General features: G+C 49.0%; 1 protein-coding gene across 1 annotated transcript in view; it reads right to left on the bottom strand.

The window, feature by feature from the left end:
- The window catches only part of VWF (von Willebrand factor), a 150430-nt gene that overhangs the window by 108359 nt on the left and 20164 nt on the right, over window positions 1-21907 (bottom strand). Inside the window, exons 2-7 of the mRNA XM_018048607.1 lie at window positions 15522-15669; window positions 13635-13689; window positions 11985-12149; window positions 4970-5072; window positions 4487-4695; window positions 3525-3646 (exon numbers count right to left, since the gene is read on the bottom strand). Coding sequence (XP_017904096.1) covers window positions 3525-3646; window positions 4487-4695; window positions 4970-5072; window positions 11985-12149; window positions 13635-13689 — 654 coding nt within the window. The 5' untranslated portion in view covers window positions 15522-15669. The remainder of the gene's footprint in view (window positions 1-3524; window positions 3647-4486; window positions 4696-4969; window positions 5073-11984; window positions 12150-13634; window positions 13690-15521; window positions 15670-21907) is intronic.

Below are 21907 nucleotides of genomic sequence, written 5' to 3'. Positions count from 1 at the left end.
AGCACTTCAAGCGCTGTGTGTGTTTGGCCTGAGCCTGGTAGGCTGCAGTCCATGGGGTCGCTACTAGTCGGTCACGACTGAGCGACTTCACTTTCACTTTTCACTTTCATGCATTGGAGAAGGAGATGGCAACCCACTCCAGTGTTCTTGCCTGGAGAATCCCAGGGACGGGGGAGCCTGGTGGGCTGCCATCTATGGGGTCACACAGAGTCGGACACAACTGAAGCGACTTCGCAGCAACAGCAGCAGCACCCGACTCCTGCTCTCAAAGTGCGGCCACCCCAGGGGCAAATGCAAACTCAAAAGTAATAATAACAACAATAACAGCTCAGCCAATTGAGCCCCGCTGGGCTAAGCACTCCACATGTATCCTTTTATCCTTACGGTGGCCCGTAAGGATACGTGGGGCAGGCACTTGTCCTGTGTTTCTTTTACATATGTGGAAACTGAGGCTTAGAGAAGGGAAGTGTCCTCCCCGGAGTTATCAGTCTGGTAAATGGTCCAGGGATAGGAAAGCTGGAAGGGCTACAAGGGCAAGTGTCTGCTATTTCAAAGTTTTCCTGAAAAGAAGAGGGAACTACCCCCTTTCCCAAGACAACACCCTCTCCTCCCGGGGTTTGGAACTCAGCCTGTCTCTCAGTTGCCAGTTCTGTGCTATGTTCTAGGTGACAGAGATGTTTAGGGACTAGCTGGGAAACCCTAGCACCACTGAATTGGAAACCCAAGGAAAAGAGGCATTAGGAATGGACTTGTTGATTCATTAGAGATTGTGTTTCCAGTGTAGGCAGCTAAAATGAGCATGACCCAGAGCATTTTCCTGCGCCTGACATACTCCTTGGTTCAGAAGATAGCTGTTCCTTGAACGTGGAAAGACAATAACTAATAATGAAGCTTTCTCATGCTAAGGTAAGGGTGTGTGTGTGTGTGTGCTGTGGTGTGTTTTATTTAGCTTCTGGAATAGGAGTAGGCTAGAGTTTCTCCACTTATGTGCAGATCTGTTCTACAAATGAAGAATCCTCAGTTATGATTGTGGGGTGGCCCATTCCCTGGATAAATGACCCCACCTAATTTGCATCCATCCATCCATTGAATATTTACTGAGTGAAAGTGTTAGTCACTTCAGTTGTGTCCACCTCTTTGTGACCTCATGGATTGTAGCCCTCCAGGCTCCTCTGTCCATAGGGATTTCCCAGACAAGAACACTAGAGTGGGTTGCCATGCCCTCCTCCAGGGGATCTTCCCGACCCAGGGATCAAACCCAGGTCTCCTGCATTGGAGGCATCTGAGCCACCAGGGAAGCTCTATTATCAACTCTCTCTTTAGCTCAACCCAGAGAAACACACAATCAAAGAGTTTTAGAGCTGAAGGCAGCAAGATTCATGGAGCCAGACTCCTGAGGGAAAACAAGTCTGGAATCATCACTTGGGTGGCCTGAGGTGGTACAGCCGGAACAGCAGAGGAGGGGGCAGGGCAGGGTGTGGACTCTGACTCTGCAGTGCTTGCTGACGACTCAGGGCAGCTCCTTAATCGCACCCCTCCACCCAGCTCTGGTTTCCTCATCACTCTGCACAACCACACAGTCCCAGAGGAGGGGCTTACTTGGCCTGTCAAGTCCCATAATGGCAGTGGTTCTGGGGATAAGTAGAGGTCACCCTCTCCCTGCATGATGGTAGGTTGGAACATTGTGCATGCTCCCTGGATGGGAGGCAGGGAGGTGACGCTGTCAGGTAGCCAAGCTCTACAGGGGACATTGCGTGCAATGCAGACGCCCTTCGGAGCAGGACTCACCCACCGGAAGCTGAGCGCGTTGGCTGCTGAGGGCTCATAGCCTAGTCTTTCTGCAGGCACCACCCTCAGTCTAGGGGAGCTGTCCTGCCTCCTCGTCCAGAGGCAGCCTCCACCCAGTGACTGACTGGTCAGTGTGGGCCGCCTCGCCCCAGGGGGCCACCCAGCTTTCAGAACTCCTTGAAGGGCCAGCTGAGGCCTTGATTGGAACTACACAGCATTCAGCTTCTCCCCCTGCACAGCCCTGCCTCTCTCACACCCTGAGAGCCACTCCCTGCTCACAAACCTCCACTTTCCGGGAAACTGACTTACAAGGATCTCAATCCCCAGACAGCGGTGGAGTCTCTGAGCGCAGCCTGTTCAGGACACTGCATGTTGACAAGAGCCCAGCCGCACCCCGGAGCCATACTGCTCCCTCCTCCCTCAGCCCTGGCAGCCTGACCCCTGAGAAGAGGAGGTCCTCCATTGAGGGAGGTCTTTCCCACCTAAAGCATCATCCTCCCAACACCCCCCACACAGAAGCACAGAGACCATCTTGTCTCCACCTACAGAAGGCGGAGGCAAGGTGCGTCCTGCAGCTCACTCCCACCTGGACCCCTTCTCCACAAGTGGGATCATAAAGGGTAACCCTGGAGGGGAAGGAGCTGCTAAGAACTGGGGGAGAGATGGGCAGAGTCACCACCGGAGCTGAGACTCGGATGGAAGCACGTGGACAAGGAAGCCACATGACCACGGAGGGAGCGAGTGAAGGGATGGGGCCACAAGCCAAGGAGCCCCACGCCCAAGGACCTGGAAGAGAGAGGGGGTCTCTCCCCTAGACCTCCGGAGGGACCCAACTCTGCAGACACCTTGAAACCAAATTCAGCCTTCTGGCCTCCTGTACTGTAAGAATATATATCCATAGCTGTAAATCACTGGGTTTGAGAGAGTCAGCCACTCCAGCCTCAGGAAACTTTGACAACATCCAAGCTGGTGGCTGGTAGCAGGCCCTGCCCCTCCCCTCCCCGCAACGTCTCCCCTCCCCCACCCAAATGTAAAGTAACCCCCTCCCTGCTGATTATTAGTGAGACTTCGGGGCCTTGCCCCCTGTTTGTGCTTTATAACAACCAGTTATCAGGCCCTTAAAAAGTAATGGTTTTCTAGACTTCCTTGGTGGCACAATGAATAAGAATCCACCTGCAATGCAGGGGACGCGGGTTCGATTCCTGGCCGGAGCAGCTAAGCCTGCGAGCCGCAGCTGCTGCAGCCTGCACGCCCTAGAGCCCATGCTCTGCAACCAGAGGAGCCCCCACAGTGAATAGGCCAGGGACCGCAACCAGAAAAAGCCCCCACAAAGCAACGATGACCCAGAGCGCCCCAAAATAAATATTTTTTAAATGGTTTTCCACAGCAGAATTTCAGACAGGTAGCAGGTGACAATGGGGATATCTGGGGCTGAGGGGGCGTTGGAATGTAAAACAGGAAAGTATAATAACTTGCTGTACTGACTCATTGGACCAGGCCCATCTCTAGAGTTCCAGGCCCAGGACAGTATTATTAACAAGATTAGGGTCAGCCCAACTCTAACCACAGTTGGTTTTCCAGAGGAAAGCAGCGCACGGGACACAGAGCAGCCAGAGGGACCCTCCAACGTGGACCCTGTCCTCCCTAGGATGGAGGACCTGGGATGGGACCTCATTTTGCCTCTTGACTCCTAAAGCCCCGAACCACCCAGATCACGCCCAGCCTAGATGACCCACCTTCTGCAGCTCAGAGGAGATGTTGCAGGAGCTGCTGGGAGGGGACACCCGTGGGCACCGCTGCTCCTCACTGCTCAGGGCCCAGGAGTTTGCAAAGTCGTAGGGGTCTGAGGTCAGGGTTCCTGTAGAGAAAGGTTCAGGAGGATGGAGCCATGGTCATGAGACCTGGGACTGCTGGGTGAAAACTCCAGGTCTGTAGGCACCTGAATCAGCTTTGTTTACATTTGAACATAGGCCACTGCAGCAGGGGTTTTGATGTTATTTAGTTACTCAATCATGTCCGACTCTTTGTGACCCCATGGATTGTAACCCACTACGGTGGGCTCCTCTGTGCTTGGGAATTTTCCAGGCAAGAATACTGGAGTGGGTTGCCATTTCCTCCTGCAGGGGATCTTCCCGACCCAGGGATCAAACCCATGTCTCTTGCACTGGCTGGCAGGTTCTTTACCACCAGGATTCTTTTCTGAGCCACCAGGGTAGCCCACATAAATGTTTATGTAATTGAAATTTTCAGAAGAAAAATGAGGATTAGCAGCGGTTTTCACATAGTCCATATCATTATACTTCCTATTTCTCATGAACATACACATGCACGCACACACACGTGCACATGTACACATAAACTGGCCTCTTGGGCAGTGCAGAGGACCACCTTTTATAGATTTCATGTGCGAAGTTCCATCACAGTGGCACAGGAGGTCCTGTTCAGATCATCCAGCATTTATCAAACATCTACCATGTGGGGAATTCAAAGTTGAACCAAGTCAGGTCTGAGGATCCCCAAGATCTGATTTGAGGACGGATCTAGGCCTTGAGGCGGAATGCTAAGAGATAAAGTTCATGAGATAAATTGAGGTGAGGACTCAGGGAAGGTAGAGCACCAGGGGAGGAGTCCCAGTGTAGGTTGGTGAGCAGGGTAACACAACCACGCCCTCGGGGAATGCTGTCCCAGAAAATCTTACCTTCTTGAGTCCTGAAGTCATCTTCGGCGAAGATGTTAAAGTCACCGCACAGCCCACAGGTCTTGTTGAAGTGTCTGTCCGACAGCAGGATTTGGAAGTTCCCGCTGCTGTCGATCCTGGCCACAAAGCCATAAGACTCGCTGGTCAGCTTGTGGTACCCAGCCTCGGTGTCCAGGTACAGCCCTCTGGTGGCATAGGGCATGGAGACACTGGGGAGACAGGAGGAGCTCAGGAAGGGGCCATTTTCTGGGAGTCCCTCCACCCATCAACCTGACCCTGTTCTGCAGGGTTCAGACTGCCATGCAGAAGCTGAGAGCCTGGTCTTGGAATCAGGATTCCCCACTCTCACCGACCCTTCTCACCTCCTCCGGGCACATGTACTTTCTCTCTCTGGGCCCCACTCCTTTGTCTGAAAAATGAGGGCGAGCACAAGGGGAATTCCCAGGGCCTCTTCTAATTTGAACTTTCTGGGCTCCGACTTACTGCTGGCCCCCCTGCAGCACAGTACCGTTGACAAACACATGGATGTCGAAAAATTCCCCGAGGTACACAGAGAGACCCACTCTTCTACCAGCTTGGAAGTCCCCTGAAAAAGAAAAGAATTATTTAAACAGGGTAGCAATTATCACCCAAAAAACGTGAATGCATTTATTTATAACCATCATCTCTGTAATCTTATCTCAGTGGGAAACTCCCCCCCAAAGAGTTAACAAATGGGCAACAGAAATCTCCCCCCAAATCTCATATGCTCACTCATCTTTCCATACATCTAGAAATATTTATTGAGTGCCTTCTGTATACGAGGCCCTCTAATAGTCTATTCCTTTAAAGTGAAGTCGCTCAGTCGTGTCCGACTCTTTGTGACCCCGTGGACTGTAGCCCACCAGGCTTCTCCATCCATGGGGTTCTCCAGGCAAGAATACTGGAGTGGGTTGCCATAAGGAAAATGTAAAATCCTGACTCCTTCCTTCTGGGAGCTTACAATCAATGTATAAAGATAAAATTAAGCATGAGTCAAATACATTGTAAAGCAGTGAATTCAAAGCCACCATGTGAGTTATTGGTGACATGACCTCTGGGATGTGTTATTTAAAATGGTCTCTTAGAAAGGGAACCCTCCTACACTGTTGGTGGGATTGTAAATTGGTGCAACTACTATGGAAAATAGTATGGCAATTACTCAAAAAATTCAAAATAGAGTTTCCATATGATCCAGTGATGCCACCCGTAGACACATATCCAGATAAAACTGTAGTTCAAAAAGATACATGCGTCCCTATGTTCACAACAGCACTGTTTACAATAACCAAGACATGGAAGCAACCTGAGTGTCTACCAACAGAGAGGAATGGGTAAGGAGGAGTGATACACGCACACAACGGAATACTACTCAGCCATGAAAACGAATACAATGCCATTTGCCTCAACGTGGCTGGGCCTAGAGATTATCATACTAAGTGAAATAAGTCAAGAAGAGACAGACAAATACCATATGAGCTCACTTATACGGGGAATCTGAAATATGACATAGATGAACATACCTACGAAACAGAATCAAGGACATAGAGAAGAGACTGGCGATTGGCAAGGGGAGGGGGGAGAAGGCTGGACTGGAAGTCTGGGATTCCCAGGATGCATAAACAGCAAGGTCCTACTGTATAGCACAGGGAACTATATTCAATATCCTATGATAAACATAATGGAAAAGAATATGAAAAGAATGTGTATGTGTGTGTATATATATGCATGTATAACTGAGTCACTTTGTTGTACAGCAGTAATAAACACAGCGTTGTAATTCAAAAAACGTGAAAGTATTAGTCGCTCGGTCTTGTCCAACTCATTTGCAACCCCATGGACTGTAGCCCACCAGGCTCCTCTGTCCGTGGCATTCTCCAGGCAAGAATACTGGAGTGGGTTGCCATTCCCTTCTCCAGGGCATCTTTCTTGACCCAGGGATCGAACCTGGGTCACCTGCTTTGCAGGCAGATTCTTTACTGTCTGAGAAAATAAATTTTTAAAAAGTTCTTGCCCAGAAAGTGGAGTAAAAACACCAATGACTTCATGATCCAGTGTGCGCACACACACATTTCCCACGACACCCCTCCCCTTACCAGAGCCATGAGCTCTGGTAATTTCAGAAGTCTTCTAATCTTTTCTGTTTAATTTTTTTTAATGCTGGAGACAACAATAATATTCATTTTATGACCCATAGTTTTTGACTCAGTTCCAAAACATTGGCCTAGACTGACTCCATTTTACAGATGGAGAGACTGAGGCCCAAGTATACAACAGGTTTTCTCCACCTCGGCGCTGTTGACACGGGGCCAGATACTTCTTTGTTATAGGGGCCACTCTGTGCATGTAGGTCATTAGCAGCATCCTTGGCTTCTGCCCGTCAGATGCCACTAGCGTCCACCCCCAGTTGTGACAACCCCAAATGCCTCTAGACTCCATGTCCTCTGGGGGGAAAATCACCCAGGTTGAGAACTACTAGCTTATACCACTAACCGCACCGGGCTTTCTGACTCCAAGTCCAAACCTCCCTTTGTCACACAAACTTCTTAATGGAGCATCTGAGTGCTCAGGGTTGTGAACCGCTAATGCAGGGGAGAACCCACCATCAGTCCTGTTCTTTATTTGCCTCCTACTCTCCTGGCAGAACTTGGGAAGGACCCTGATGATGGGCAGCCATTAGAAACCGCCAGCGAGCCCAGTGCTGGGGAACACTCCCACACCCTGCAGACCAGGAGGTCTGCACTTCCTGTGCTTGCCAGAGGGAGGGCAAGGTATCCATCTAGTGGGCGAGCCAGGGAAGCTCCCTGTCTCCTTTCTGGCCTCTTGAACTCAGAGACTGAGGATCTAAGTGAGGAAGCAAGACCTCCTCTAGGTGAGTGAGGAGCACCCCAGGAAGCCGAGTTCAACCCGAGTGCTGTCTCTGCCTTCCAAGTGTGGAACTCACTGATCGCATCTCTAACAAACACTCCGTCCTCCACCCTGCTCCTCTGATGCAGGTGGACATCAGCCTAAAGCTGCACACAGTGATTGATCTGACCTGGCCACGACGCCCTGAGGTAGAGACAGGAGTCTCAGGCTGGGAGCTCGCTCAGAACAGTGTAGGTTGTCCATGGCTCTTGGGGCTGCTCTGGGAGCCAGATCCCAGCGTGGGGGCCACCAGGACTCCCAAGATCTCTCCCAGGTCCCTATGCTGGCCAGCTAGGAGCTGAGTCCCTGGATGGAGCCTACTGGCCGGGAGCCAGCACCAGGTCAAAGAGCCTCCCCCTTTGCACCAGGTGGCCCTGCATGCTCAGACACAAACACTTTACCCAGGATGTGGACAAGGTCCACAGGAGAGGAACGGGAATTTGCGATTTGAAGTGAGGAAACAGGATGTCATTGGAGAACAATGGAGCACAGGCGTGGGGGAGGGCATAGCTGTGCCTGAAGCACTGAAGGGCAGCCTCCAGGGCTCCCAGGTCCCTTCCCCTGACCCAGCGCCCCCTCTTCCCTGGAGCAGTCATGCCAGCCCACCCTACCCAGCCCAGTTCCTCAGATTACCCGTGTCCTGCCAACATCCCACCCTCACCATCCAAAACAGACAAAGTAGCTGCCCAATTTCTCCAGCGTTATATAATAGCAGCACAATCTGGGGTGAGAATTAAACAAATCTACATTGAAATGTGATTGATTCATAGCCTGACTTAGGCCAATTACCTTCCAGAAAACTGACAGGCAACAAGAGCAAGTTGATAAAAGAAAAGAAGAACACAGAGAGGGTATCTCTGAATTACAGTCCTAACTCAGCCCGTCCATTCCTCCTGGCCCCTGAAACCCAAAGAAGGATGGCCAGAGAGGCCAGACTTCTGACACCACCTGCATGGAAGGGAGGTCAGCGTTACTTTGACCTTGAGAGACAAGTCCCCAAGTGCTCACAGTGCATTTACGACAACATGGGTGGAACTGAAGGGCACTGTACTAGTGAAATTAGGCAGATAGAGAAAGACAAATGCTGTACCATCTCACACATGAACACTTTAAAATAAAACAAGTGCACCGTGACTTTCAAGCTGGAGAAATCCACTAAGTTAAACACTGGGACCACTTGAGGAGGAAGGACCTGGGCCTTCAGCTTCCCAGGGAAGCTGACAGGGTGTTTTCTCTCTGCTGCTGCCTCTGAAGCAAGGTAGGTGCTCAGACTTCAGCGTCCAGGATGACTTCCTCAATTCGTCATGCCCTAGGGACGCGTCCAGTCCTCACCAGCTGCCTGGTGACCGCGGCCAAGGTCACCCTGCCTCCTGCCTCTCTCCCTTCCAGGACCATCTTGGCTAAGAACTGATTTCCTCCTGGCCCTCCCTGCGGAGACTCTGCATTAGCCCCTCATTGCCTGCTGAATTGAGAAACAAACTCCTCCATCATACAGCAAGTTCCAGCCCCATCAGTTCCCCATACCACCCCATCTTGCACCCCCCCTCTTCTCCAGGCCTGTGCTTCTCAAAGTTGGGCCCCAAACCCCCAGGGGTAGCCGGGAACTTGCTAGGGGTGAGTATCTCAAGCCACACTCTGGATCCAGTGGCATAGACACCCTGGGCCAAGGCTGGGAGACCCCAATAACATGTTTTAACCAGCCTCCAGGTGAGCCTGATGGGGACCACAGCTCCCACCACACTGACCCCCCCCCCAGGCTGCATGGCACCAAACTTACCCCTTTCAGACTGTCCCCTGTGCTCCTGCTGTCCCCACTACACGGGACACCTTCCCTGTCCTGTCTGTCCAAGCAAACCCCTCCCCAAGTCCTTGCATACCTTGCTGTTCCTGAAACCTGCTCTTGTATACAATAGAGAACCACGCTTTGTGCACCACCACCCCCACTTTGGTGTTGACAGAGACCCCATGGAGCTAAAGAAAAAAAGATGAGTGTGATCCAGTCCTTGCCCTTGAGGGATTCACGGAGCAGTAGGGAAAATGGCATTCCAGTGAAGTTCAGACCACTGAAGCCATACTGGGATAGGTTTTCCAGCAGAGGCAGGGCCCAAGGGGGCAGCCAGAGAAGCAGGAGAACCCATGGGACATCCCTGATGGTCCAGCGGCTGGCACTCTGCCCTTCCACTGCAGGGGGTGAGGGTTCAATCGCTGGCTGTTGTTTTTCAGCCGCTAAGTCATGTCCGATTCTCTGTGAGCCCATGGACTACAGCACGCCATGCTTCCCTGTCCCTCACTGTCTCCCAGAGCTTGCTCAAACTCATGTCCATTGAGTCGGTGATGCCATCCAACCATCTCATCCTCTATCAGCCTTTTCTTCTCCTTCCCTCAATCTTTCTCAGGATCAGGGTCTTTTCGAAAGAGTTGGCTCTTGGCATCAGGTGGTCAAAGTATTGGCGCTTCATCTTCGGCATCAGTCCTTCCAATGAATATTCACGGTTGATTTCCTTTAGGATTGACTTGCTTGATCTCTTTGCAGTCCAAGGGACTCTCAAGAGTCTTCTCCAGCACCAGAGTTCAAAAGCATCAGTTCTTTGGTGCTCAGCCATCTTTAGGTCCAACTCTCACATCCATACATGACTACTGGAAAAGTCATAGCTTTCACTAAATGGACCTTGGTCGGCAAAGTGATGTCTCTGCTTTGTAATATACTGTCTAGGTTTGCCATAGCTTTCCTTCCAAGGAGCATCTTTTAATTTCATGAGTGCAGTCACCCTTCTCCAGGGGATCTTCCCAACCCAGGGATCAAACCTAGTCTCTTTTACCATCTGAGCTGCCGAGGAAGCTGACATGCAGGGTAGTACAGCCAAAAATTAATTAATTTAAAAAAATGAAGCAGGAGAGCCCAGAGCTAAGGCCAGCTGTCAGTTCACTCAGCAGCCAAGCCAAGCCTTGCCCAGTGCTGGCACACAGAGGTGCTGCAGCTGTCGTCCCAGCTGATGGAGTTAACACCACGAGAGCCCTGAGCCTGCATCTCGTATGAGGTCTGGGTGTTGACCAAGATGCTCTCCTTGACCAAGTCTCCTTGACCACACCTGAGTCAGGCTTTTCTGAGCCTTCTGCTTGGTTAGGTCTCTACCTAGACTCTATCCCTGGCCTACTTGGTCCAATTTTAGCAAGAATCTTGTAGGTTAGTTTAGCAAGAATCCCCTGCCCTCAATATCCAATTATATTCCTCATAACCCACTCTGCACATTGCATCACCCTGGCCTGCCATCAGCAAGAACCCTGTCAAGCTGGTTTAGCCAGACTCCCCAAGACCCCTGATGTTTCCTCTTGGTAATTTCCTGTCCTGGGACTTCCCTTCCAGTGGTTAAAAATCCACTTTCCAATGGAGGGGACATGGGTTTGACCCCTGATCAGGGAACTAAGATCCCACACGCCATGAAGCAACTAAGCCTGAGTGCCATAACTTGAGAGAAATCTGTACACCACAGTGAAGACCTCACAGGCCACAGCTAAGATCCAACGCCGCTGAATAAATAAGTAATGTAAATAAATATTTTTAAAAATTTCTATCCAGCCACCCACACCTGGCTCCTTGGCTATAAATCCCCACTCATCCTTGTTATATTCTTTCCTCTACTGTAAAACCCCCATTGCAGTGCCCCCACCCCCCACCCCCACCCCTCCATGTAAAGTCTTCCTCACTGTCCTTATAACAATTGCCACAGAAATTTTGCTGTGACAGTGTGGGTACGTCTACTGCCATCTCCCTCTCCACCTGCCCAGCCCCGCCACAGCTAAGGACTCTGCCTTTGCTGGGTTTCACATGATCCCTCTCACATACCACACACATCTCGTGAACTGTTAGAGTGTGAAGCTCATCAAACTGCAATATTCCATCGCTGCCTCCGGCCCCATTCCCAGCCCCAGACAGTCCCCTCTCTCCTTAATACATGAGCAAGGTCTTTCTTCCTGACAAGCCCAGGATCAAAATCCAGCTCTCGCTATCTTACCTGTCAGCCCTTGGGAGGATCATCAACCTCCTTGGGCTTCAACTCTTCATGCGTGAAACCGAGGCAACTGCCCGCTCCCCACATCTCAGAGCTGCCTCAGGGGAGCAGAGATAACATGGGCCTGGCATCAACCCTTTGCCAGGAACGCAGGTAATGTTCCACATCAGCTGATACTCTGACCTCCAGCTGGAATAGGCACCCTTCCTTCCCTTTTCTACATGCTCGGGCTATTGCAAACCACTTTCTGGGTCATCATTTCTCTTGATGCTTCAGGGCTTCCAGAGTGTTACCTGGACCCAGAGCAATGGACTCAAACACTGGAGAAGCACGAAGACTCTCCATCCATGAGGCTTCCACAGGAACAGACCCAGGGAGAAGTCAAGGGAATCCCTAAGTCATGGAGAGGCCGTTCCCCACCATGATCTTGGCTTAGCACTGTGGTAAGAATGAGAAACCTCACCACCCAACCCGACACCCTCACCTGCCAAGGCTGAGCTAGACTGCCCCCACTCCTGCCCACCCCCTTGCTCTGAATTCCTCCCATTAGGGCAAGGACTCACCTACGATTGAAAAGGAGTGTGTCTTGCAATCCCCTGCCAGGAGGTAACTACAGTCTCCCGCAAAGCTGTACATGCTCTCATCAAAGGTGTTGATGAAGTCAGCTCCAAAGAGGCTGCACCGGGCCATCGATGACTTGCCAGGAGCACCTTCTCCACAAAGGGCCCCTGGAGAGAAAGGCCACACGTGAGTACAGCAGGTACCACCAGCTCAAACTACTGCAGCCCAGGAGAAATGAGGCTGCAGCTGTCAGAAATCAGGCTACAGGGAAGGACTTTCCATTTTAAATGACGCTAGAACTGTTGCTTTCAGCCCCCAAGAATGACCCGGGACTCCCCAATAATGGAAGAACTGCTTTTCAGGAAATCGATTTGTTTTAATGACAGATGATTTGACGTGTATACCGCATGCTCCTTAGAGAAAATTTGGAAAATATTGAAGAATAAAAAAGGAAGTTAAAATCATCTGGAACCAACATTCAGCAGTAACTAGAGTTGACATTTTAGTGTTTGCCTTTTATTTCTATCTTACTGTGTAAAAACAATGACAGTTTTTTTGCAAATTTGTCAGCAAACTGACTGAACAAAGGACTTATAACCTGTTTATTTCTCAACATATTATGAAGAATTTATAATGTCATACTTCCAAAACATGATTTTTGGTGGGCTGTATTGAACCTTGCATTGAAATGAATTTGGTATAAGTTCTAACATTTTCCAGTTTTCCGATGTGTAAATAGATTGTAATGAGTGTCCTTTAATCTACTGGTACATTTTGAATATATTAAATTCTAAGTAGATCAATAGATCAGTGTGCATAGAACCTTTGAAATGTTAACCCCTGCAAGGTCATATGCTGACACTTGCCAACTTCACCTCACAGTGCACGTGCGTATGTGTATGTGTTAGCGGGTAGGAAATCACAGCAGTCAATCACCAAGTTTTCTGCCTCCTCTGGCCCAGGACCCTCCTACTAGGGTTAGGGTTACAGTTAACAGGAAGATGCAGAGGAGTAACAAAAATACATCTGCCCCTGTGGGCAGCGGGTTGGATGCTGCTGACCTAGTAATCTAAGTGGAGACGAGGGTGAGACCAGGATGAGAAAAGGGTCCCTTTTACCATTCATAGACTCAGCATCTCAGTGAGGGGAGAAAGGCATGTCTACAGTGGAGGAGAGCTGGCCTGAGACCCAGGAGAACTGACCTCTGATCTTGGTTCTATGAGACTTTAGAGCAGTGGTTTTTCCTCTCTGACCCTCGGCTTCTTCATCGCTACTATGGGATGTACGGCTGCACAAATAAATGAGCCCCACCATCCATTCAAAAACTAATAATCTACCCAAGTCTTGGGTTCCTTTTCCCCCATCCTCCATCCCCATCCTAAAGGACTGTCCTGTGTAGCCCTGGTGCTTCTTAATTCCCCAACCAGAGAAGACACTTGCAGGCACCAACTCCTTGAGAAACGCACATCAGGAGCAGTGGGCTCTGCAGAAGAGAAATTAACCAGGCACCCAGTGACTCCACAGCCCCAACAGGAGCCGAACGTAGGGCTAAACACACAGGTGTGCTCTAGACACACCTGCTGACCCCTGGCAGGGGGAGGTTCCCAATGGCCCGAGGCAGAATTGAAGAGTGGCGGCACCGTGGGACCTACCTGGCAAAGTGAGGGCCACAGCAAGCAGCAGCCTCGCGAGCCTGGTGGGAAACATCTGAGGAGAAGAGGGAGAGGTGAGCGGCTGCTGGTCTGTGCTACTGGCCACACGTGATATGTGGAGAATTTTTTAAGCAAGAGAAAAGAATGACCCTCATTTCCCCCTTAAACATAGACTGTGCTCAGTTGCTACAGTTGTGTCCAACTCTTCGGGACCCCGTGGACTATAGCCTACCGGCTTCCTCTGTTCATAAAATTCTCCAGGCAAGAATATTGGACTGGATAGCCATTTCCTCCTCCAGGGGATCTTCCCCACCCAGGGATCAAACCGGCATCTCCTGCACTGCAGGTGGATTCTTTACAGCTGAGCCACTGGGCAAGACCTAAACATGGACCGCTGGTCCCCCAGGTCAGGCCCAAGAGTAATAATCACTGGGTCAGAACGCCAGGCATCCTTCCCCAAACAAGGGTCCCTGAGCACACGGAGAGGAAAGCTCTGCCTTGCCCTCCCTCGCCCCCTGCCAGCCTGACCCCTATCATTCCCTGATCCTTCAGCAGCTCAGAGCAGGGAGCAGCTCATTCCCTCCTCCTCCTCATCCTTCCACACTTGGCAGGAAACTGGAGAAGAGGAACTGTCTCACACTTCCATTGCTACCACAGGCACCAGGCTTCAAGAACCTTCAGGAACCAGACTTGCTGGGCAGTCACCCACAAGGTGGGCTTCCCAGGTGGTGCTAGTAGTAATGAACCCACCAGCGCAGGAGACATAAGAGACACAGTTCCATCCCTGGGTTGGGAAGATCCCCTAGAGGACGGCATGGCAGCCCACTCCAGTATTCTTGCCTGGAGAATCCTCACGGACAGAGGAGCCTGGCAGGCTACAGTCCATGGAGCTGCAAAGAGTCAGATACGACTGAAGCCACTTAGCACACACGTAGGCATCCACAAGGTACACGAACTCCCTCTCTCATCCCTACCCCAGCACCTAGCACAATGCCCAGCACCCAGGAGGTGTTCAGGAAAAGTCTGCTGAGTTGATCTGGTAAGTGGACAGGAGTCCAGCAGCCCTGGGCGGTGGGCAGGTTCCCTGAGGTGTGACTCCCCCTCTCCAAGAAAGGGACCACTGATCTTGCCTGGCTGAGCACACCCTGCGTCCCTCAGAGCTCCAGCCACAGTGGTCTCCTCTGGAAAAGCAGCTAAATTAAGTTCAGCGTCTCTCATTTGGCCTTCCCTAATGGCTCAGATGGTAAAGAGTCTGCCTGCAATGTGGGCAGATCCTTCCTGACCCAGGGATCCAACCCGGGTCAGGACGATCCCCTGGAGAAGGAAATGGCAACTCTGGTATTCTTGCCTGGACAATCCCGTGGACAGAGGAGCCTGGTGGGCTACAGTCCATGAGGTCACAGAGAGTTGAACACAACTGGGCAACACTTTTCTGTCATCTGACATTCCCTGGGCAGGGAGGGGCAAGGGTGGGGGGTCCTTTCCCACCCACTGTCCCATCCGACCAAACAAGGTAGAGGCAAACCCCATCCGCATATAATTCTTCTGGGGAAGGAACACTCTGATGTCCAATATGGCCAAGCCTTGGTCTCAGCCATACACACAGGTACATCAGGCTGCTTCCGGAAGTTACCCAGAGGTGAGGGTAGGGCTTGTCTCTTCCTGTCTGGTCAAGCACTACAAGCAGTAAAGCCCAGGCAGGAGTAGAAGCAGTCACAGAACCCCCAGAGGCAGGTGGAGAAGACAGCATTAGGAGGGCCCTTGGCTGTGAATCACTCCGGCACACTAGTCCTCGGAAGGAGAACCCCAGGTCCCCAGGGCAGGGGGTGGGGGGTCAGTCCTGCATCTCATTCCACAGTGAGCCAACCCTCCTCCCAAATCCCGTACCTTCCCCTGAGGAAGGGGGTGCAGGTGTCTCCAAGGAAGCTCAGCCTCCACAGTGCTGCAGCCAGCCCTAGGCCATGCTCTCCAGGAACTTCTGCGGCTTTGGACAGTCTTGCTGGTGAGTGATCCCCGGGCCGCGGACACCCTGTGGCTGAGGGGAGATAAAGCCCAAATCGTGACGTCTGCGGTCAGCCCGCCCGCCCTCCTCTTTTCCCACCACAGTAGCTGTGAGCAGCCACAACAGGAGACAGGCCTCCTCCTAATGAGCCAGAGGAAACAATGGACGGAAATGGTACTAGAAACACCTTCGAGGCGATAAGGCTTTGAACAGTTTGGTGGGAGGCCTCATAGCCTCTGCCCCAATGAGCCGCCTGGCCCTCCAGGGCCCCCACACAAGCCCTGATCCTTCCATAGGCAGCACCCCACAAACCGGAGGACCAGGGAGGCTGGCTGTCCCAGACAGGCCGGCCCAGGCTGGGGAGGAACCCAGGCCAGAGCAACAGAGCTTCTGGATCCGATCTCCAGGGCCAGACTCCAGGCGAGTTTGGAGAAACACCTCCACCTGAGCCAGCTGAGCAACTGTGTTTAGAGGAAGGAGAGAGCTGATGCTTCCTGCCCCGCAAAGTATGAGAGATCAGGTCCCGGCCCCCACGAGAGCCACCAGGCTGGGTCCCGGACAGAGAATGGATGCTTTACAGGTAAGGGGCCTGGTCACTGGTCCTGGCCTTTCTGAGATGATGGCTGGATGGTTGGAGGCTGTCCTCTTCCCAAAGATGCTTCCAAACCCACCTGGTGCCCTGACTCCTCCCTGACCATACACACACACATCATATACACAACATACGCACCACACACACATAGTACATATCTGCACACACACTACATATATACATACACATACAGAGTCCCTTGGACTGCAAGGAGATCCAACCAGTCCATCCTAAAGGAAATCAGTCCTGGGTGTTCATTGGAAGGACTGATGTTGAAGCTGAAACTCCAATACTTTGGCCACCTGATGCGAAAGGCTGACTCATTTGAAAAAACCCTGACGCTGAGAAAGATTGAGGGCAGGAGGAGAAGGGGATGACAGAAGATGAGATGGTTGGATGGCATCTCCGACTGAATGAGTTTGGGTAAACTCCAGGAGTGGGTGATGGACAGGGAGGCCTGGCGTGCTGCAGTCCATGGGGTCGCGAAGAGTCGGACACGATCGAGTGACTGAACTGAACTGAACAGTACATGTATATACCCACACATATACACGCAGCACATTCACACACATACACATAACACACATACTACATATGTATCATACACACACACACGCACCACACATACTCCACATACAAACACACGCACACCACATACATACCACATACAGACACACACCAAGTCTTCTTCCCAAACTCCAATTCCCCTGAGCCTAGTTTTCAATCACGTGCTAAATTAATTCTTGCTTGAAGAGGTAGCCAATAAAACGGAGGAGCACGGGCCTCTCATGCTGGGACCCCAGGCTCTGCAACAGGCAGCCTAAGAGGCATCTCAGTGAGGAAGCCCACTCACCGCTTCTCAGGCCACGGCACCGACTCTAAGAGTCTGGGAAACCATCTGTCTGCAACCTCCTCCTCCCCACATGCACACCTCACACTCCACCACCCCTTTCCCACCCAGGAGAGGAAGATGAAGGCTCCCAGGGAAGAAATGGTAGAAGAAGCAGAATTAGCACAGCACAGCAGAAAAGGCTCTCAAGGACTTCCAGTTCCAACTTGTTTTCAGCTAGATGACCTGCAAATCCATTCCCTGCAAAACATCTTGAAATGTCGTGTCAAATACAACAAATGTTCTTTAAATGCACAGCCAAACTGGGAGGAAGATGATGACTACCTCCAAGGATCAAAGAGGAAGAGGGACTCGAATCCACAGGAAACAGCTCAAGTCCATAAGGCTGGTGAGCCGGGGCACCTCAAGGCCGAGCCTCATGAGAACAGGAAATGAGGCTTCGGGTCTGGCTCAGGCAGAAAGTTGGAACAAGACCCTGGCTGAAACCCTGGAAGGGAACTACCTTCCGAAACATACATAGGAAAAAAGAAATCCAGCCACCAACATAAAAGATAAGGAATTTGTCTGTCTCCATCTGTGTTGGTTGGTGGTGGGAAAATTAAGTCTCTTTAGAATTTGTAGCCATGGGCCCACAGTCCTGCAGATTTCAAGTTAAGACTGACATGACATGGTCCAGGAACTCCAGAACTGAGAAACTGACACATATGTGAGTCTTGGTAGAAACAAACACAAATATATCTAAAAAGATAAACCTTCTTCTCAGGCCACACATAATATTCACAGATAAAGCTCTCTAGAGGATGAATTCAAAATCACAAATTTTACAGCACTTGGGAACACAATCTATCATGGACAAAAAGAAGCCCTAACAATCAAAAGCAGGATTAGATCCCCAAGAACTTCAGATAATTAAATGATCAGAGAGAGAGGAAAAAATAAGAGTGTTTCCAATCATCATAAAGAGCAAGAACTGAAAACAGAAAAATAAGACACCATGAGAAAAAAGCAGGAAGATTTGATAAAGGACTTTTAGAAATGCAAATAGTCAATTAATTTTAAAAATTCAAATACAAACACCAGACATTTTGGAAGAAAAATTGGCAGAAAGATAAAGTTGAAGAAATTGTTCAAAGAGATAAGGAGGCAAAAAATGATTGGAGAAGATCCAAAGAGAAGTGCTGAGGGATCTCTCTGGTGGTTCCAGTGGCTAAGACTCCCTGCTCCTATTGCAGGGAGCGAAGGTTCAATCCCTGGTCAGAGAACTAGATCCCACATGCTGCAACTTAAGATCCCACATACTGAACTAAGATTGGCACAGCCAAATAAATGAATAAAATGTTGAGTGCTGAGAAAATATCCTTCAGTGTAGATTCCCAAGGGCAGTGCCTTAACTTGAATGCCACCCCACCCCACCCCACCCCAAAGCAGGCCCTGAGAATTTAGTGCAGGTAATGTATTTGGGAGAGCAGAAAACTCTGGCAGGCAAGTGGGAACACGAGAAATGGAGGGAAGCCAATAACAGATGTTTACTAAGCCAGTTACCACATGGGCAACTGAGCTTAATCCCTTGAGGAAAGTCTAGGACAAAGGGTAAGACACATACTTCAGAACTATCCCTTTCTTGGGTCAAGAAAATGGAGATATTTCTAAAACACCCTACACTGGTCCTTAATTGTCAAGGGTTGCTCCTGGGCACATTACCTCCCCAATACTGCGTCTCCAGGGCATAGAGGTGCAGACCCTGGAGTCTAGAAGAAGCACATGAAGGTTAAGTTCGGAAGGATATGGGAAAAGTTTAACTAGGCTGTTAAATTATCATTTGGAAGTTGGCAGAAAGTGAAGACTTCTTTTTCCAGAAAAATGGTAGCATGTTTATTATTAACAGTCCTTTCTGAAAGAACTACTAAAAAAGATACCTCAGGAAGAAGAAAATTAAACCCACAAAGAAAATACCAGATGAAAAGATAAAGAAGTTGAAAAATATAGGATTTCCCTGGTGGCTCAATGGGTAAGAATCCACCTGCCAATGCAGGGAACATGGGTTCGATCCCTGGTCCAGGAAGATCCCACAAGCCGCAGAGCAGCTAAGGCTGAGCCACAACTAAGCCACACCCACTGAAGCCCCTGCGCCCAGAGACCGTGCTCTATAACAAGAGAAGCCACAGCAAAGAGAGGTCCAAACACCGCAACTAGGGAATAGCCCCCACTTGCCACCACTAGAGAAAGCCTGCATGCAGCAACTAAGACCCAACACAGCCAAAAATAAATAAATAAATAAGTAAACATTTATAAAACAAAATTGGAAAATATGGGAGTAATAGGAGCAGGCAGTGATTGCATAAAACAATAACAATAATGACGATAAACTGGAGAGTTCAAAAGTAAGACAGAATCAAAACATCAGATGGTAATAGCACCTAAGTTGGAGAGTGGATGATGGGAGTGAAAGTGTAGAAAAGTCCTTGTATTGCTCAGAAGAAAGAGGTGATAACTGTAGACTTTGTGGAGGCTAAAATGCACAGTCAAATTTTAAGAAAGGATGCTAAAAGAGTAGAATTGAATATACATTTTCCAAACCAACATAGGAGAGGGGAACTAGAAATAAAGACAACTAGACTGAAACAGCAGGACAGATACCATAAAATAAGACAGAAAAAATCCAGACATTGCTCATCAACAGTTAAATGAAACAGATGGTCAGACTGGATGACACATATCTAGCAATGTTCAAGAGCTAAGCCTGAAACATAAAGACACAAAGACTGCAGGAAAATAAAAAGGAAAATTCAAATAGTAACCAAGAGAAAGTTGATGATACTACTATCAGACAAAACAGACCTCAAGAAAAAAGCCTGGAGAAGGAAATGGCAACCCACTCCAGTACTCTGGCCTGGAAAATCCCACGGACGGACGAGTGTGGTAGGCTACAGTCCATGGGGTCGCAAAGAGTCGGACGTGACTGAGCAAAAAAAAAAAAGATAAAAGTCATTATTAGAGACAAAGAGGATACAAAGATGACACAAAGATGGATGTACCAAGAGGCTAAAATTATGTGCACTTCATGATATTTGCTCAAAATGTACAAAGAAAAATTATTGAATTATAAGGCAAAGCAGAAAAAGCTTTGGGTAAAAAATCAACAACATCCTCTTAGGAAAACAGGCACACAAAACATCTTTGTAACCCACAGTAAAAAGAGAATATCCTTGTCCTGAGTAATAGAGCAAACCTCACAATTACAATAAAATATGAGCCACTTTCCCTTTAAAAATCAGAACAAGCCAAAAATGCCCAATAACATCTCTGCTAGACATTAGATTAGGTGTCCAGGTTGCTACAGAAAAAAAAGAAAGAAAAGGAAATATAAGGCACATGGCTTCAAAATGAAAAAACAAAATAGTTATTATTTAAAGATATGACTTTGTACATAGAAAAAATTCCAGAAAATTCTACGTAAGAGAATTTTATCAGAGTTCAAAAGTTTACTATAACAAAGTACGGATGTGAAAGTTGGACCGTAAAGAAGGTTGAGTGCTGAAGAACTGATGCTTTTGAACTGTGGTGTTGGGGAAGACTTTTGAGAGTCCCTTGGACTGCAAGGAGATCAAACCAGTCAACTATCAAGGAAATCGGTCCTGAATATTCATTGGAAGAACTGATGCTGAAGCTGAAGCTCCGAAACTTTGGGCACCTGATGCAAAGAGCTGACTCACTGGGAAAGACCCTGATGTAGGGAAAGATTGAAGGTGGGAGGAAAGGGGGACAACTGAGGATGAGATGGTTGGATGGCATCATCAATTCAGTGGGCATAAGTTTGAGCATGGGAGATGGTGAGGGACAGGGAAGCCTGGCATGCTGCAGTCCATGGGGTCACAAAGAGTCGGACATGACTCAGTGACCAAACAACAACAAAAAATCTTTAAAACCTATAATGTTTCTATATAACTATAAAATGTAAAGTTTAAGTGACCCTATTAGTAAAACAGCAAATTCTGTAAGGCTCTTAAGAATAAATACAGTAAAATCTGCGCAAATTATTATGTAGAAAATTATAAATTTTGTTGCAAGACATAGGAGAAAATCCAACAGGGGTATACACTGTGTTCATACTTACTTTAAAGTATTGTAAAGATACCGATTATCTTCAAGTTAGTATATAAATTAAACACAAATCCAGTCAAAATGTAACCGAGTTTTTCAAGAAATTAGACAAGCTGATACAAAATCCTTATGGAGAGCAAAAGATTAAGAAGAGTTGAGACAACTAGGAATATTAGATTGTCAGAAAGAAATTAATAATGGCTATTATCAAAAAAGATAGGAAATAGTAAGTGTTGATGAGGCAGTGGAGAAAAGAGACCTTGTGCACTATTGGTAGAACTATAATCTGGTACCGCCACCATGGGAAACAATATGGAAATTCCTCAAATAAATTAAAATAGAACTACCGTATGAGCCAGTCATCCCAATTCCCTATATTTATCTGAAAGAAATGAAGTAACTATTTCAGAGAAATATCCGCAGACTCAGGTTCATTACAGCATCATTGACAATAGCCACAATATGGAAACAACCCATGAATCCATGGATGTATGAATGGATATACAAACTGTGGTATTTATGCAATGGAATGTTCAGTTCAGTTCCGTTCAGTCACTCAGTCGTGTCCGACTCTTTGCGACCCCATGAATCACAGCACACCAGGCCTCCCTGTCCATCACCAACTCATGTTCATCTAGTCGGTGATGCCATCCAGCCATCTCATCCTCTGTCGTCCCCTTTTCCTCCTGTCCCCAATCCCTCCCAGCATCAGCATCTTTTCCAATGAG

Source organism: Capra hircus, chromosome 5 (genome assembly GCF_001704415.2).
Source record: "Capra hircus breed San Clemente chromosome 5, ASM170441v1, whole genome shotgun sequence".
Lineage (NCBI taxonomy): Eukaryota > Metazoa > Chordata > Mammalia > Artiodactyla > Bovidae > Capra > Capra hircus.
This window is presented reverse-complemented; position numbering and strand designations above follow the sequence as displayed.